The sequence below is a fragment of the Cryptotermes secundus genome, unplaced genomic scaffold, assembly GCF_002891405.2.
Source record: "Cryptotermes secundus unplaced genomic scaffold, Csec_1.0 scaffold1406, whole genome shotgun sequence".
Classification (NCBI taxonomy): domain Eukaryota; kingdom Metazoa; phylum Arthropoda; class Insecta; order Blattodea; family Kalotermitidae; genus Cryptotermes; species Cryptotermes secundus.
In genome coordinates, this window is record NW_019721015.1 from 290,359 (window position 1) to 305,245 (window position 14,887).

The following is a 14,887-nucleotide window of genomic DNA, read 5'->3' on the forward strand; positions in this document are numbered from 1 at the left end:
TAATTTAGCAGCTATTCATGCCTGTTCCCTCAGAGCACTTCCTAGATGAAGGAAGTACAACTCTGTTGTTAGATGCATGTGTGGAAGACTTGTAATTTTGAAGTCCACAGGTGTAATGTGTGTGCATTTTCTTATTTCAATGACAGATCTTTTCCCCTTTTGCTGAGTATAAACTTGAAGCAGAAATGAACTGCATGGGATACTCCTAGGGAGCAAATTAGGTGATATCTGCTAGAAACTGCTGCACAGAAAAACTCAGTGGAATATATGTGTGGGAGGAACCAATATCCAGTGAGCCATTGTTGAGGACAACGAAGTCACCGTCTCCCAGTAGATGCTGAAGAATGTCTCTGGGTCCTGTCGGATGAATTCCCGATTTCATGATTCCATCCACATGAAAAACCAGTGTCTGTTTGGCATTTTCAACAGAAGTCTTTCCAATTCTGAACCTTGACTACCACTCAAATATCTGAATTATATGCATTATTCCCTCTCTAAAAGCAGGTTTGCTAAACATGTCAAAGAGTTTCCACAGCAGTTTTGTCTATTTTCCTACCAAGATGTGAATGATTGTGAGCTGCTGCTCTGTTGATACGTACATAGTGATGGCTGCAGGCATGAAGTTGTAGACTGGAAGAGTTCTGACCCGAAAAACAGATGAGCCTGTTGAAGTGTCAGCCTCTTCAGATGCAATGTCCCTTGCATTGCCACTGTTTTCAGATTCCTTGTCGCCATTTTATATACCTATATGCATAACCTCTGCCCCAATACTGCCTTCACTTGATTATGAGCTTATTTTTATCCAGTCATTTGATTTCTTCAAACCCATTAAAAAAAAAAGGGCACGTTTCTAACCACGGCATTTTCTTTCAGTAAATTCCACATCAGTTCTATAGTATTTACGTCACAATGGTATGGAAGAAGCTGCAACACAGTAAAACCCGTTCCTGCAAAATTCTGCCGATAGGATATAGGAAACAGAATTTGGGGACGACGACAACGACGACATGCAAGAACTGTTATGCTAGGCATACAGTTCTGAACTTGAAGAAAGCAGTCTTCTGGGATTTGGCACCGTGTATATGTGGTGTTAACCGACGTTTCGGAGGAACGTATCGCCCCCATCTTCAGGGTTGAAGAAAAAGTTTAAGAAATCTGCAAGCGACAACACCGGTGCCAAATCCCAGAAGACTGCTTTCTTCATAGTCACCGCCGTGAAAGCCTCAAATCTTACACAGTTCTGAACTTGTTCCATTTTGTCACAAGACTTGTCTGTTTGATGAACAAGAATGGAACTTAATGCAGGACTTGAAATACAATGTCAGTAAGGTTTTATTGTAAATTAAAATTTTATTAATAAATACAGATTGTTTTCAGAAATGAAATTATTGAAGACTAGTGCGTGTTGAAGTTTTCAGAACTGACAGAATAAAGAGCTCAAAAAACACATTCTCACTTCTTCAGTTGTGCCTGCTGGAACTGCTGCTGCAACTTGGTGATGGCCTCGCGATGTGTATCCTGCTTTTTGTCCAGCCCCACAATCATGTCGTCTATTCGCTTCCTGCACATACAAAATTCATGTCACAGCTTTCATTCAAATCTGTCTGATACTAAGGCATTATTATATTATTATTATCATGAGCTCTGTCCACAGTGTGAGGTATGTTGGATTCAATGCATATGGCATTTTGGGGCCAGATGTGCTCCTGTCATCAGATGATGCACAGTCATTCTATAATTCTTTTCTTGATTTTGATAGTACTGTATAAAATCTATCAGGAAGTTGATAGCACTAGCAATGGGAATAAGATACCATGAAATTATGAGATACTTCATAGAGAAACAATGTATCAGGAACTCTGGATGAAACTGATGCTTTTAAGTATCTCACACTTATATGGTGAGTTTAATGGGAAGCCTCTTGCAAATCTTCTGGCTGGCGTGGTGGGAGGGAGATCCGCCAATCATGCAGGCTGTTTCTAAGTGTTCTTATATGCAGCACAACAAGGCTATGGGCCAACAAAAGACAAAACCCATCCACATCAAAGAAGATGGCTGGATATGGTCCCTGTTGCTACATGTAATTTTTGCACTTTTGTAAAATGATCACATTCATTTGTCAAAGTTCCTTTTTGGAAACAAAGGAAACTTGAAACCCATCTCCAGTGCAAGGCATCTAAGGGATTTTCTAGGGAAATGTTCAGCTCTAGCACAGATTTCATCCAGTTTCCCTTTAGTGAGCATTTGGCATTTCTTGCCTAGTAATAACTCCACTGTCCACATTTGATTACAGCTGTGTGATCTTTTCTGTCTGGAACTGTAACAACCTGAAATGTATGCCAGAATCATCTCATTTTCTCATGGGTGTCATATATGAACACTTCTTTCGATGTGTAACTCTCACTTGGAATTTCAACACAAAGTAATGCAACTTGGTGAATGTTTAACACAGTAGTAGGAGCTTGGGATATAGTCTACAGGTATGTAATGTATATGCTTGGTTCACAGTAGCTGTTTAAAGATTTACTGGATAGAAACTGTGATGTGTACAGCCAACTGGCCTGTTGGATACACCAGAAGATCAAACAAATGCTGCGAGTAGCATGACCCTCCTGACAGGCCAGTGAAAGGAACTGTTGTAGGCCCCCATGTGACCTCTCATACACATGCATGGAATGTTTCTACTATTCCCACCTAACAAGCCATCCAAAGATATAATTAAATTTACTCTGTAATCTTGCCATTGTGTATGGCAACCACAGATGTTAAAGCAATGTCCAATTATTGGGGCAGAGTTTTTGGATTTTAATTGAATCCTTATTTCCAGTTAACTATTATGGGCGTGGGGTTGACTCAGTCTCTAGCAGAAATGAATGCCAGGAATCTTCCTGGGGGTAAAGGGCTGCTGGCATGTAAGGCTGACCTCAACATCTCACCATGCTTATGGGCGGGCCTCCATGGCCTGTTACAGGGATAGCTCTACCTTTTTTATTTCCAATTACTTTCTTTTTGTAACTACCTGAGAAGACGTTAATTTCTTATGTAGGATTGGAGGTGCAGACAGCAGTTGTTATGAAGAGTTCTATCTCATGGGATATATCACCATATAATCCGTTGAACATTAACTACTGTTTTGGAGGAACATGTCACCTGCATCTTTGGGGTTGAATGGTTAGCCCAACAACACACCAGCATGAAGCAGGTTTTACTTGCCTGCTTCATGTCGGTGTGTAGCTCAGCTTACTCTTCAAACTTGGAAGATGGGGGCCACATGCTCATCTGAAATGATACTGACTTTCAATGGACTACATGGTGTTATATTGTAGAAGGCAGAATTCTTTTAATTTCTTAATTTGTGTGATTATTTCTTTAAAATTATAAGACTGCATGCTGTGACAATGACAAGCATTGCAATCATAGTCTGGGTAAAGGACAGGTATTTCTGTGTGCAGATTATAAAACTCGAAATACAAATTTTGGTAGACTTGAAAGGATTCTGACAATGGGTAGAGTCCAAAATAAGCCTAACAGTTCTGTACAAATTTTGGTGTACTGTGTTAATTTATTTGTACAAAACCTTGTTGGAGAATGTTACTTTTATCATATACAAAAGATTACTTTGATGTTGAATCCCTATGCTTGTACATTGCTTTATCACTAATGTAGCACTGTCACTGCAGAATATTTATGGGGTGACTTGGTACACAGTTATATTCTTGCATTATGTGGAATGTTATCCATGGCGATTATTGCATTCCTATCTAAGTATCTGGTCTTGAATGCCTGGAAATCCTTTTCTTAATTCAAATATCAATCAAACATTAGATTTATTTATTTATAGGTTAATTAGCAACACCTTCAGTAACTGGACTATAAAGTGTCAAATGATGACAGGTGAATAATGATTTGAAATGATGCAGTCATGGCCTAAACGAGGTACCATCTGGGCCTGAAAGGACCAAGAAAATTCCAAACAACCTCAGTCAGGATAGCCCAAGTTCTGGCAAAGATTTGTGCTGAGCATCACCCAAATATGGGTCAAGGGTGTAACTGCTATGCCAGTCTGTTTGGTGAAAAAATTACATCTTCTATATACTGTTTAATAAATGGACAAATTTAAAAGGTACACAAATCTGGAACTCTTATTTACATTGACACATAAGTAAAAACCTGTACCTAAAAAGGCCACACATTCAGAATAGTCAAGTACTCAAGATTTTTATAATACCTTCCCGTATGGCATCAACAGTAGCATGATGATATGCATTAAGCAACTAATTTCATCTGCCATGTGTGTAGAAAGGTAAAGATGTCCCATGTTTAAGCACCATGCCATGAAGACATATAGGGGAGTGGAAGTCCACGATCATGAAATATTGTTGCCAACATCAAAAAATAGCTGACAGCAATACACACAACAGACCTATAAACTGTGGCATATAACACCCAGGTACTATATGATCCATCTAAATAAATATTAAATTATGCATGCTTCTGGATTTCCTATTGTCATGAATATATACTAAAGCTTTTGTTTTAATATTGTTTAGTCTGGTGAACATTATATGCTGCCTTTGGGTGAAACTTCTGCCTCTTCTTTCTGTTACATTCAATTAATTTGTTAGTTACCAGCAAGCATGCCTAATTTTATTTCATCCAGGAATAGCTATTCCATTTCTGCAGTACATTCACACGTACGATGATCAGCGAGCATGCCTACCTTACCTTCTGGGAAATACCTATTTTCGCTCTTCTAATAATGTGCAGTATATAACAAATTCTGAGGTCAAGCAATTCAAAATATACAATAATTTACATGTGCCTTGGAGCCAAAGGACATGAGAACATTCGTACTTTTATTTCATTTGAATGCATGACTTCATAACAGGGTTTTAGAGCGTGGCCATTAAAAGTGAAGATAAAGGTACTTCTGCTGTCAAGCTCCTTTCCCTGATGGCATACAGAGCCATGGAGATGGAGCTCCATGCACTGGGAAACAGGTCAGTCTAGCAGTAACTCTGTAGACTTGCGTGTATTTGGCAAGTGCTTGGTTTGAATCCCAGCAGGCACATTGGCTATTTTGAGGCTTTTTGTGGTTCTCCTCAGTCCCTCTGGGGCAGTTGCCAGGATAGTGCCTCAATTAGACCCTCAAATCCTTTTCAATTCATCGTTTGTCTACCATCATGTCACTTGATGCTACACAGTTCAAATGTTGTCATAAAATAATCCAGAAAACATAAAAATGGATAGATGTGCTATTGCCCTTGGACCAAGATGGAGGTCCATGGTCAGTTTCAAGCCCTAGTTACATCAACAATTAGGCTGCGCCAAAGCTCAAGCAGTTAGTTGCTGGCTTCCCACCGTGGTGGCCTGGGTTTGATCAAGTGGGATTTGTAGTGGACAAAGTGGCACTGGGGCAGGTTTTCTCCGATTACTTCGGTTTCCCCTGCCGATCTTCATTCCACCAATTGCTCCACAATCACGCTCACCTATCATCTGGGGCTAGTACAAACAGGCCAGAAGTGGCCCCAGTACAAGGGACTTAGTCCCACCCCACTAGCAATAAAAAAAAATTCCTGTAGTATTCCTTAAGCTCTCCAGGCAAATGCCAGGCATGTAGTGCTGTTATTTTGCATTCATGGTGACTCCTGAAACTGGTTTCCCATCTCATTTAAATTTCTATCCTGGATTATGGGATAGGAACTGGCTTGGCTTTAAGAAAATCCACAATATAAAATAATACATAACAATGGGGGAAATGCATGCATAAAGTGACAAAAACAGCCTTCAAACAGGTAAAATGGAAATGTGATGCAGAAAGTGAAGTATAAATAAAAATTAATTCCCTCTTCACTATTCATTTTTTGTGTATAAAACTACAAGCAGACGGTGTCTTCTAACTGCTTTACTGTATATTACAACAGTTAAAACCAAGTTCTGCAGCTGAATGAAGAGCACTCATGTCTCGAAGGTTCCAGGTTCAAATCTCCCCATAACTGACTACCCTGAGGGTTTACAGCACCATATCCCTTCAGGAAAATGGTCGGACAGTACCTCAAATTAAGATGCGAATATTTCCTTCCATATCTTTTCCAATTGATTCTTTACTGATCACCGTACCATTTGACATTATATACTCTTTTGAGATACAGTGTCATAAAATGAACTACAAATAAATAAACAACAGTTAAACTCACAGTTCAGTGTTGATGTAGTTGATTCTTTTAGCAACATTCTGCTTTGCTTCTTCAAGATCTTGTTTCACCAGCACTGGCCCTATTAACTTGTACACTTCTGCATTTGCTTTCAGCAGATCCAGTTCCTGTCACAAAACATAATAATGAAATGTGTCACTCAGAAACTGCATGTTCCTCTTTCCTGTGACATACCAAATGCTTATGCGAATTCTTATTAAACACTAATGAACTTTCAGATTCCATAAAAGTTGGTAAATCTGAGCGACTGGCAGGCTCCCAAGAACTGCGCTCCATGGAGTTATAGTTACTGCATACCTTCTTTACAGCAGTGTTCTCACTCAGCTGTCCGTCCAGTTGTTGGCGCTGTGCAATAGCTTTGTGGTAATCTGAAAAAATCCAATACTCAAGTACTGTACTTTCTATACGTAAATCGACCAAGTGTAACTTATATTTTTACAGCATGAGATTAACTTCCTCTGTGAAAATTTGGCATAAAAACGGTGTCACAGTTAGACAATTGAGTTACACAGATAATGACTTATTCAAATCCATATTTATACACATAAGAAACCTTTCAGGTTATGTCGCTATGAACAATTCTGTTTGCATTCACCTTTTTGAATGGCTTTGTATTTATCAACTTCAAGCTGTAGTTTATTTTGTATTTCTTCAACCATGACTGTCCCTCTCTATCACTACTTCTTTTTAATATTATGTCAATGTTATAACACGATGTCACGAACTTTCATTTGTTTCAACTTTCGTACCAGGGCTTCTGAATGTTCTGAAACCTCTGAAATATAGCTCCATCTAATGGGAACAGTCGCAACCGTCACAACATTCGAGGGCAGCTATTTCCAGAGAACATTGTCTGGTTGCTGAAGTCTCTCGGGACCCTAGCTGCTGATCCGTGCTTGGTGTCCATGCTGCCGCGGCTGCCGCTTTCCGCTATGCGGTAAGATGGATCGTAGGGGATTATAGTGGCCATGACAAGGTGTAACATGGAGGCGTAGATCAATATTAGAAGTGTTTTGCTTCGGCTGTCAAGGATTTGTGCTATATTTATAGTTCATTTCCGTATTCTGGATTGCTTAAAGGATTTTTAAGAAATGAGATGGCACAAACATATATTTTGCCTGTTACTGGTGTATATCGGTGCTCAAGGATTAGGTGATCCGTATAAATTATTAGGGATTCAAAAAACTGCAACGCAGCAACAAATCCGAAAAGCTTATAAACAGTTGGCGAAGGAATGGTAAGTGTTCGCGTCTTAAAGTTAATCATCTGCTAAGGAGATTATATCGTGTTGATCACATGTGCGTTTGCTAAAATTTCTGGTATTTTGTAGAGTAGTGATGTTTCAGTGTTGCTAAGGAGATTATATCGTGTTGATCACATGTGCGTTTGCTAAAATTTCTGGTATTTTGTAGAGTAGTGATGTTTCAGTGTTGCTCAGAGTTGATAGGATAGTTTGGGGGTAGGTGTGTTTCAACGTTTCTATTAGATCTAGACCAAAAGGGTGTGCCTCATAGAGGACCAATAATTAATTATTATTCATGCGCCTTTTAATATATTGAAAATAGGAAAGGACAGACTGAGAAGACACCACTACAACCACGAGAAGTTACAGCACCATTTACATTCATGTATTTGAAATTCTCCATTGCAGAGGTCATGTTTTGTGTTGTGTAGCATTTGTAAGATGAAGCATAGTTTATTCAATTCAAAGAAACTTGTAACAGCAGGTAATTTCATAAAAGTAGATGACATAAAGTGTAATTTTCAGTAGTAAACTTGGATTAGATTTTCAGTTTGTATGAAAACCGCACGATGTTTATATTTGTCAGAATATTTTGATAGAAGAATTACTAGGGGCGTTCAAAAATGATTGACACTAAATGTTTTTTCTTCACAGTAACCATTTATTGGAACAAAATACATACAGATTATATATTAGAGGTATTCCCCGCCAATGTCTCTTCACTTTTGCCATCATTCCGGCAGTTTCCATATTTGCACAGCAAACCATTCTTTGGGGGTATCCCGGCGCCACTGCTGGACAGCTACCTCAAGCTCGTCGTTGGAGGTGAACATCTTACCCTGCATGACGTCTTCCATTGCATCGAATAGAGTGTAGTCGCTAGGGGCACAATTGGGCGAGTATGGTGGATGAGGCACCACGGTGTACCCTAGAGTACCCAGGGTGGCAATGGTCTGCCAACTGCCATGTGGCTGCGCATTGTCATGTTGGAGAAGAATGCCACACCCCCATTTTCTGTGGCGGCATTGCTGAATGCGTCGGCAGAGTTGGCGCAGTGAACTGCAGTACTGATCACTTTCGATGGTCATATTGGGGGGCAGCCAATCCAACAGAAGGATCCCCTCCTGATTCCAGAACACAGTTGCCATTTGCTTCTGGATGAATAGTACCGGTTGTGACTTCTTGGGAGGAGGGCTCCCAGCTGCTTCCACTCCATGGACTGGTGTTTCTTTTCTGGAGTCTCATTCTAGAACCATGACTTGTCCACAGTGACTAGACGCTCTAAGAACTCCATCAGATCTGCGCTATAGAGCTGCAGCAACTGTTGGCATGTCTCCACACACTTCTGCTTCTGCACAATGGTGAGAAAATGAGGCACCCATTGAGCACAGTCCTTTTTTATCTTCAAGTCCTGATGGGTGATGGTGTGCAGTGTTCTGCATGACAAACCTGTTGCGTTCTGTAGTTCATCGAAAATGATGCACTTGTTCTCCAGTATTAAGTCGGACATGTGCTGGGTACTGTCTGGTGTGCGTGCTGTTGCTGGATGCCCCCTGCTTTTGCCTTCTTCTGCACAGTCCTGGCTGTCTTTGAACTCTGCTATCCAGCGAAACACAGGTCTGCGACCTGGTGCTGCTTCTCCACATACGGCTGCTATCCTCGTGTGAATGTGTGAGAAACCGCACAGTCCACCGTTGCCCGTGATTGTCTGCTTCCATGTTGTCTGAGCATTGTCCACGACTGCACCTGCGCAACTGTGACTTCAGTATGGCAGTGTATGTAGCACTAAATAATGGACTACTTTTTATTCATATATTCACTGCTGTCTCACATGGAACTCACACTAAATTTTTAAAATTAAAAAATCTATCTCTTAATTGTGTCAGGTTGTATGTGTTTATTTAACACATATATTGGACATCATGTTTCAGTGTATTTGGCCTTCATCAGGAACATTAAAATTGTTGGAGAAATTGTTGCGCTTTTGTACACTGTACACTGTACTTTTGTATGCAGAAACGTGTTGTACAATAGATGTGTTACATAAAGACATACCATCAGAAACAATTGAGAGATTTAAAGAACTTTAAATTTTGAATTTTAAAACTTTAGTGTCTCACGTGAGATGGCAGCAAATACATGAATAAACAGCAGGCACAGTGCAACAGGATGCTACATTACAGCAGAATTGTAGGATGACAGATGACTGATGAATTGGAAAGAATTCAGAAGGAATCCGTCATGGCCAAATTATGGTACTATCATGGCATTTATCTGGAGGGACTGGGGGAAACCACAAAAAATATCAGTCAGGATAGTCAATGTCCCAGCAGGAATTTGAACCAAGCGCTCTAAATACAATCTAGAGCATTAATGGTAAACCAGTCTGCTTGGTTAGGTCATGCTTTTGGTGGTAATATGTATCCATTACAAGAGGCATGTAAAGCAATGTATGTTTTTCTGTTTTCTCTCTAGGCATCCTGATAAAAACAATGACCCTGCGGCTGAAAATAGATTTGTGGAAATTAATCAAGCTTATGAGGTAAGGTCTTTATTGTTATGTATGAAGGGTTCATGAAGTAATACTTCCAAATTAATCCACAGTATGAAAGAATTAGTTCATGAACATACTACTAAAATCCAGTAATACAGCTTTGTGAACTGTAATGGTAGAAATGACTGTGACCTCATTTTTCTTTTATTCATCCCCACTACAGACAAGAGAAAAGAAATTGAAAAGAGTAAATATACAGAGCAATCCTCATTGCTTGTAATAGTGAATTATAGTTAGACAGTGTTGTTTGTAGAATAGGAATGAAAATAAGTAGCGCCCAAGTATATACATGAACCAACATAATGCAGAAGGTGTGCATACCGGACTGAAGTAACCAGACTGTGTCTGTAGCAGCGTTTCTCGACCACCAGGCCGCGGACTGGTACTGGTCCCTCGCCTTATAGAAAAAGAATGTACTGGGCACGGTCTGGAAAAGTTTGAGAACCACCAGTCTATAGAACATATATTGCTAACCATTGGTGGGTGTATTAGCTTCAGAGTATTTTCCTTCTCACTTTGTATACTTGGATTATAATGTCTCAGCAGTTCTTGAAAATTTTTCATGTTAATTTCCCACGTTGAGATAGGTTGCTCCATATCCTAACAGGAACGCGAGGGAGACAAGTTTTTCTTCCTCTTATTTTACACTCTTTTATTTTCCTGTGCCATCTGTACCATTTTTTAAACATCTCAACTTCTTTATTGGTCCCTTGGTTGCTGAACACCTTGTAGTTACAGACTGCGCCTACTGTCCTGTCAGTTAATGTCCTGTTTCCACTGCACAGTGTTGCTATCTGTTTAAATCTATGTACTCTCTTGTTTACTGTCTCCAACATTTATGTTTTTGCTAGAAGTATCAGCAGCCCTTGCAAACTGCTAATCTAATGTTGCAATTACCCCCCACATTTATTCAGTTTGGGAATTTCAGATACAGGTACACAACCTTGTGTTCAGGCTCTAGCAGTCCATCGTTCACCACATTCAAATGTGTTATGGATGAGGTTCTTTTAGTCAGTTACGTCTGAAGAACAGGAGTTTCAGTATCTCGACTGTGGTGGAGTATTTTATGAGCAAGATGCTTCCTGTCACATCCACCAGTTCCCATTGTGTACCTGGCATATCTTTACCATTCAGGCATATGTTGCCAATACACTCACCTCTTCTTCATCCTCAGATTGCAATTGGACAATTGTGATCCTTTGTTTAAAGTTCTTAAATAAGATGCAGAACTATTACCACTAAACGCCACTTCTTTAGTTGTCAAAGTTCCATGAAGTATGCACACAGTTTTTGCAACACAAGACAAAGCGTACTGTCTCAGAAGGCCACACCATAGCTCAAGCGGTTAGTTGCTGGCTTCCCACCATGGCGGCCCAGGTTCGATCCCGGGTCTGGTCAAGTGGGATTTGTGGTGGACAAAGTGGCGCTGGGGCAGGTTTTCTCTGAGTACTTCAGTTTCCCCTACCAATCTTCATTCCATCAAATTCTCCATCATAATCACCTGGGTTCAGGTACAATAGGCCAGTCAGTGGCCAAAGTGCCGAGTGGACCCAGCTGGACTGAACCCCCCACTAAGCGAATACTGTCTCAGAAACTTCACTCAGTGACATAACAAAAAATATTAACATCAGCATTAATAACCAGTTTCCTCCTTTAAACACCAATCAACCTCCAGTCCCAACTCCAGCAAATCAACAGACTCCCTATTCCCAAATAGTCTCACAAAACCTGCAGTCACCCAACATATCAGAGTAGCTCTTAACCTTCTTAAATGAATTCAAAGCTATGTTCAGCCAACTAATCAATCAAAACGTGGTATTAAACATGCTAAGCACTCTTATAAACAAAATCGCCCAATAATGGAATGGCAAAGGGCTGTCAGATCACAAACTACAGCTGCAAAACTTCATACATATACACAAAATAGATACTGCATTAATGTCAGAGCCGCACTTTGCTACTAGAACAATGTTTAAAATACTGTACTACAAAGTCTGCCATATTCCTCACCCAGATGGCACTGAACATGGGGGTGCAGCTCTTATAATTTGAAGTGCAGTGACTCACCATGAACTTCTACACCACCAGTCAGACAAAATACAAGCTGCTGGTATTCAAGTTGCTGCTGACCCATGACCTTTGACAGTCTAGGCGATCTACTGTCCTTCCAGGCACGCTGTATCTGCCGAAGAGTACACAGTGTTCTTCCAGTCAATGGGATCTAAATTCCTGACAGGTGGAAACTGGAACGCTAAACATAAGGAATGGGGATTGAGACACCAAAAGGAAGAAATCTCTTACATGCCATAAGGAGACAAAACTGTAAATATCTCAGCACTGGCAAACAGCTTTACTGGCCATCTGACCCAAATAAGTTGCCAGACCTGTCGGATGTCTTTATACTCTACAGTGTCACATCAAACTACATGCAAGTTGAATCCAGCTTTGAGCTATCATCAGATCATTTTCCAGTAATTGCAACTATGAGCACATATGCAGTAAGTAAATCAACTCTTCCAACACTTGCCACAACACAAACAAATTGGGACAACTTTCATGCATACATATAAGAAGACATGAACTTGAATTTAAGAATAAAAGAACCGAATGAACTGGACAAGGTAACGCAGTATTTTACCACCTTAATACAGGAAGGAGCATGGTATTCAGCACCCACCCCAAAAGAAAGAAAATAGATAATATCACTTTCCGTATACATGAGCTGGTAACCAAAAAACGCAGATCACGAAGCAGATAGCAGAGATCAAGAAACAATAATGACAAGTCTTATTTATAACAGACTAAGGCAAAAACTACTAAGAGATGCGAAGAATAAAACATTTGCACACTGTATCGCGTCTCTCTCTCAAGATGACCACACAATCTGGAAGGCAACAAGGAAGTTCAAAAGACACCAGATATTGATACCACCGTTAAGAAAATCAGATAGAAGCTGGGCAAAAAGTGATAGTAAAAGAGCCACAACATTCGCGGACCATCTTGAACAGGTATTTACGCCACTTTCTAACATAATTCATAATGACAGTGAAATTGAAGACTTCCTGGAAATACCATGTCAAATGTTGTTACCTATCAAACCCTTCTCACCTAGAGAAGTAGTACAAGAAATTAAGATAAATGATACAAACTCCATCCCAAGTGCAAACAATATATATTATATGTCTTTGATCTTGCTCTCTTCTACACTACATGTTTCGGCCTCTAACGGCCATCATCAGGTGTATACTCTTACGTTGCTGCCACACTAAACCCAGTCTAAAATTTAACATTTAAAAGACACGTTGTTATTTTCTTCGTTATTATCAACATCTACCTCGTTGATATCTGTCTGGTATGTAGATTATTTTGCACACGTCAATTTTGATTTTCCTGTAGTAGCACTATAAAATCTTTAGTTATAATTTTAAAATCCTTCAAAATTTTCTGTAAATTTAAAATTTAAAATTGTTAGGGTTACTCTCCCTATGTCTAAAGTGCTGCAGCGGCTAGTTCTTGTTTCCACACTGTACAGGTGTTATTCTGTGTAGTCTTCCTGTGTGCGTGCCGCTGCTTGTCTTTACTATGTGTGCTCTAAAGGATTTTAAAATTATAACTAAAGATTTTATAGTGCTACTACAGGAAAATCAAAATTGACGTGTGCAAAATAATCTACATACCAGACAGATATCAACGAGGTAGATGTTGATAATAACGAAGAAAATAACAATGTGTTTTTTAAATGTTAAATTTTAGACTGGGTTTAGTGTGGCAGCAACGTAAGAGTATACACCTGATGATGGCCGTTAGAGGCCGAAACATGTAGTGTAGAAGAGAGCAAGATCAAAGACATATAATATATATTGTTTGCACTTGGGACGGAGTTTGTATCATTTACCGTGTAGAGTGCAACAGGATGCTTAAATATAATATAAGAAATTAAGAGCATAAATCTAGACAAAGAGCCCAGTTATGACCTTATCACAAGAAATACCAATAAAAGAAGCAGTATTGCTAATGACGAACTATAACAGCATGCTCAGAATGTCATACTGCCTGATAATGTGGAAATTCGCAAAGATCATATACCTAAACCTGGGAAACCAGCCAGCGAAGTAAATTCTTATTGGTCAAATGTTTGCTGCCAGTCACATCAAAGCTTTTTGAAAAATTACTGTTGAAGAGAATTAGAAACTACGTAGACCTGTCAACTGTTATTCCCGATTACCAATTTGGATTGAAGGAAGAACACTCCACAATACAATGAATACATAGAATCGTAAACAAGATTGCAAGAAGCCTCAGAGAAAAAAACATTGTGTACAGCAGTTTTCATTGACGTAGGTCAGGCGTTTGACAAGGTCTGGCACACTGGACTACTATGTAAAATCAAAAATACATTCCCCAGCCCCTACTACCTACTTTTAAAGTTATGCATCACTGAAAAACACACTCACTCATTCACTCATGGAGCTGAGCACTTCTTGAGAAGCTGCCAATTGTGCAGTTACTCAAGAGCTTCCCAGCATTTCATGGAACCCAAAGGTTCATTACTGTGTTCACAAGAGCCCTCCACTGGTCCCTATCCTGACCCAGATCGACCCAGTCCATACCACCCCATCCTATCTCTCTAAGATCTGTTTTAACAGTGTCTACCCACCTACGTCTCTGATCAGGCAATTTTCTTTATTCCAATTAGAATGAATTAGCTTATGGATTTTAGAATGTAATATTTCGCTTTCTGCTTGAATAAATCTGCCAGAATTTGATCACTACCTGGCAATTTATACCTTTTCAATTTGGCAATAGCACTTTCAATCACAGAAGGGCTAGGATCAGATACTAACGGCTCAGCTGTACGTATTTGTATCTGCCTAA

At 39.7% G+C, this 14,887-nt stretch overlaps 2 protein-coding genes across 3 annotated transcripts in view; one reads left to right on the forward strand and one right to left on the reverse strand.

The window, feature by feature from the left end:
• Window positions 1-1,210: 1,210 nt before the first annotated feature.
• On the reverse strand, window positions 1,211-7,037 carry LOC111875303 (prefoldin subunit 6). The gene is made up of 4 exons (XM_023871434.2): window positions 6,811-7,037; window positions 6,513-6,583; window positions 6,198-6,322; window positions 1,211-1,561 (listed from the first exon to the last, which is right to left on the reverse strand). Exons 1-4 carry the CDS (start codon window positions 6,872-6,874, stop codon window positions 1,453-1,455), a joined length of 369 nt encoding a protein of 122 aa, XP_023727202.1. The 5' UTR covers window positions 6,875-7,037; the 3' UTR covers window positions 1,211-1,452.
• Window positions 7,038-7,152: 115 nt separating this feature from the next.
• Window positions 7,153-14,887, forward strand: part of LOC111875302 (dnaJ homolog subfamily C member 16) — a 36,573-nt gene continuing 28,838 nt past the window's right edge. The window contains exons 1-2 of one of the 2 annotated variants that reach the window (XM_033755764.1): window positions 7,153-7,452; window positions 9,934-10,000. In XM_033755764.1, coding sequence (XP_033611655.1) covers window positions 7,307-7,452; window positions 9,934-10,000 — 213 coding nt within the window. In that variant the 5' untranslated portion in view covers window positions 7,153-7,306. The remainder of the gene's footprint in view (window positions 7,453-9,933; window positions 10,001-14,887) is intronic. The other variant, XM_023871433.2, reaches the window with a different exon arrangement.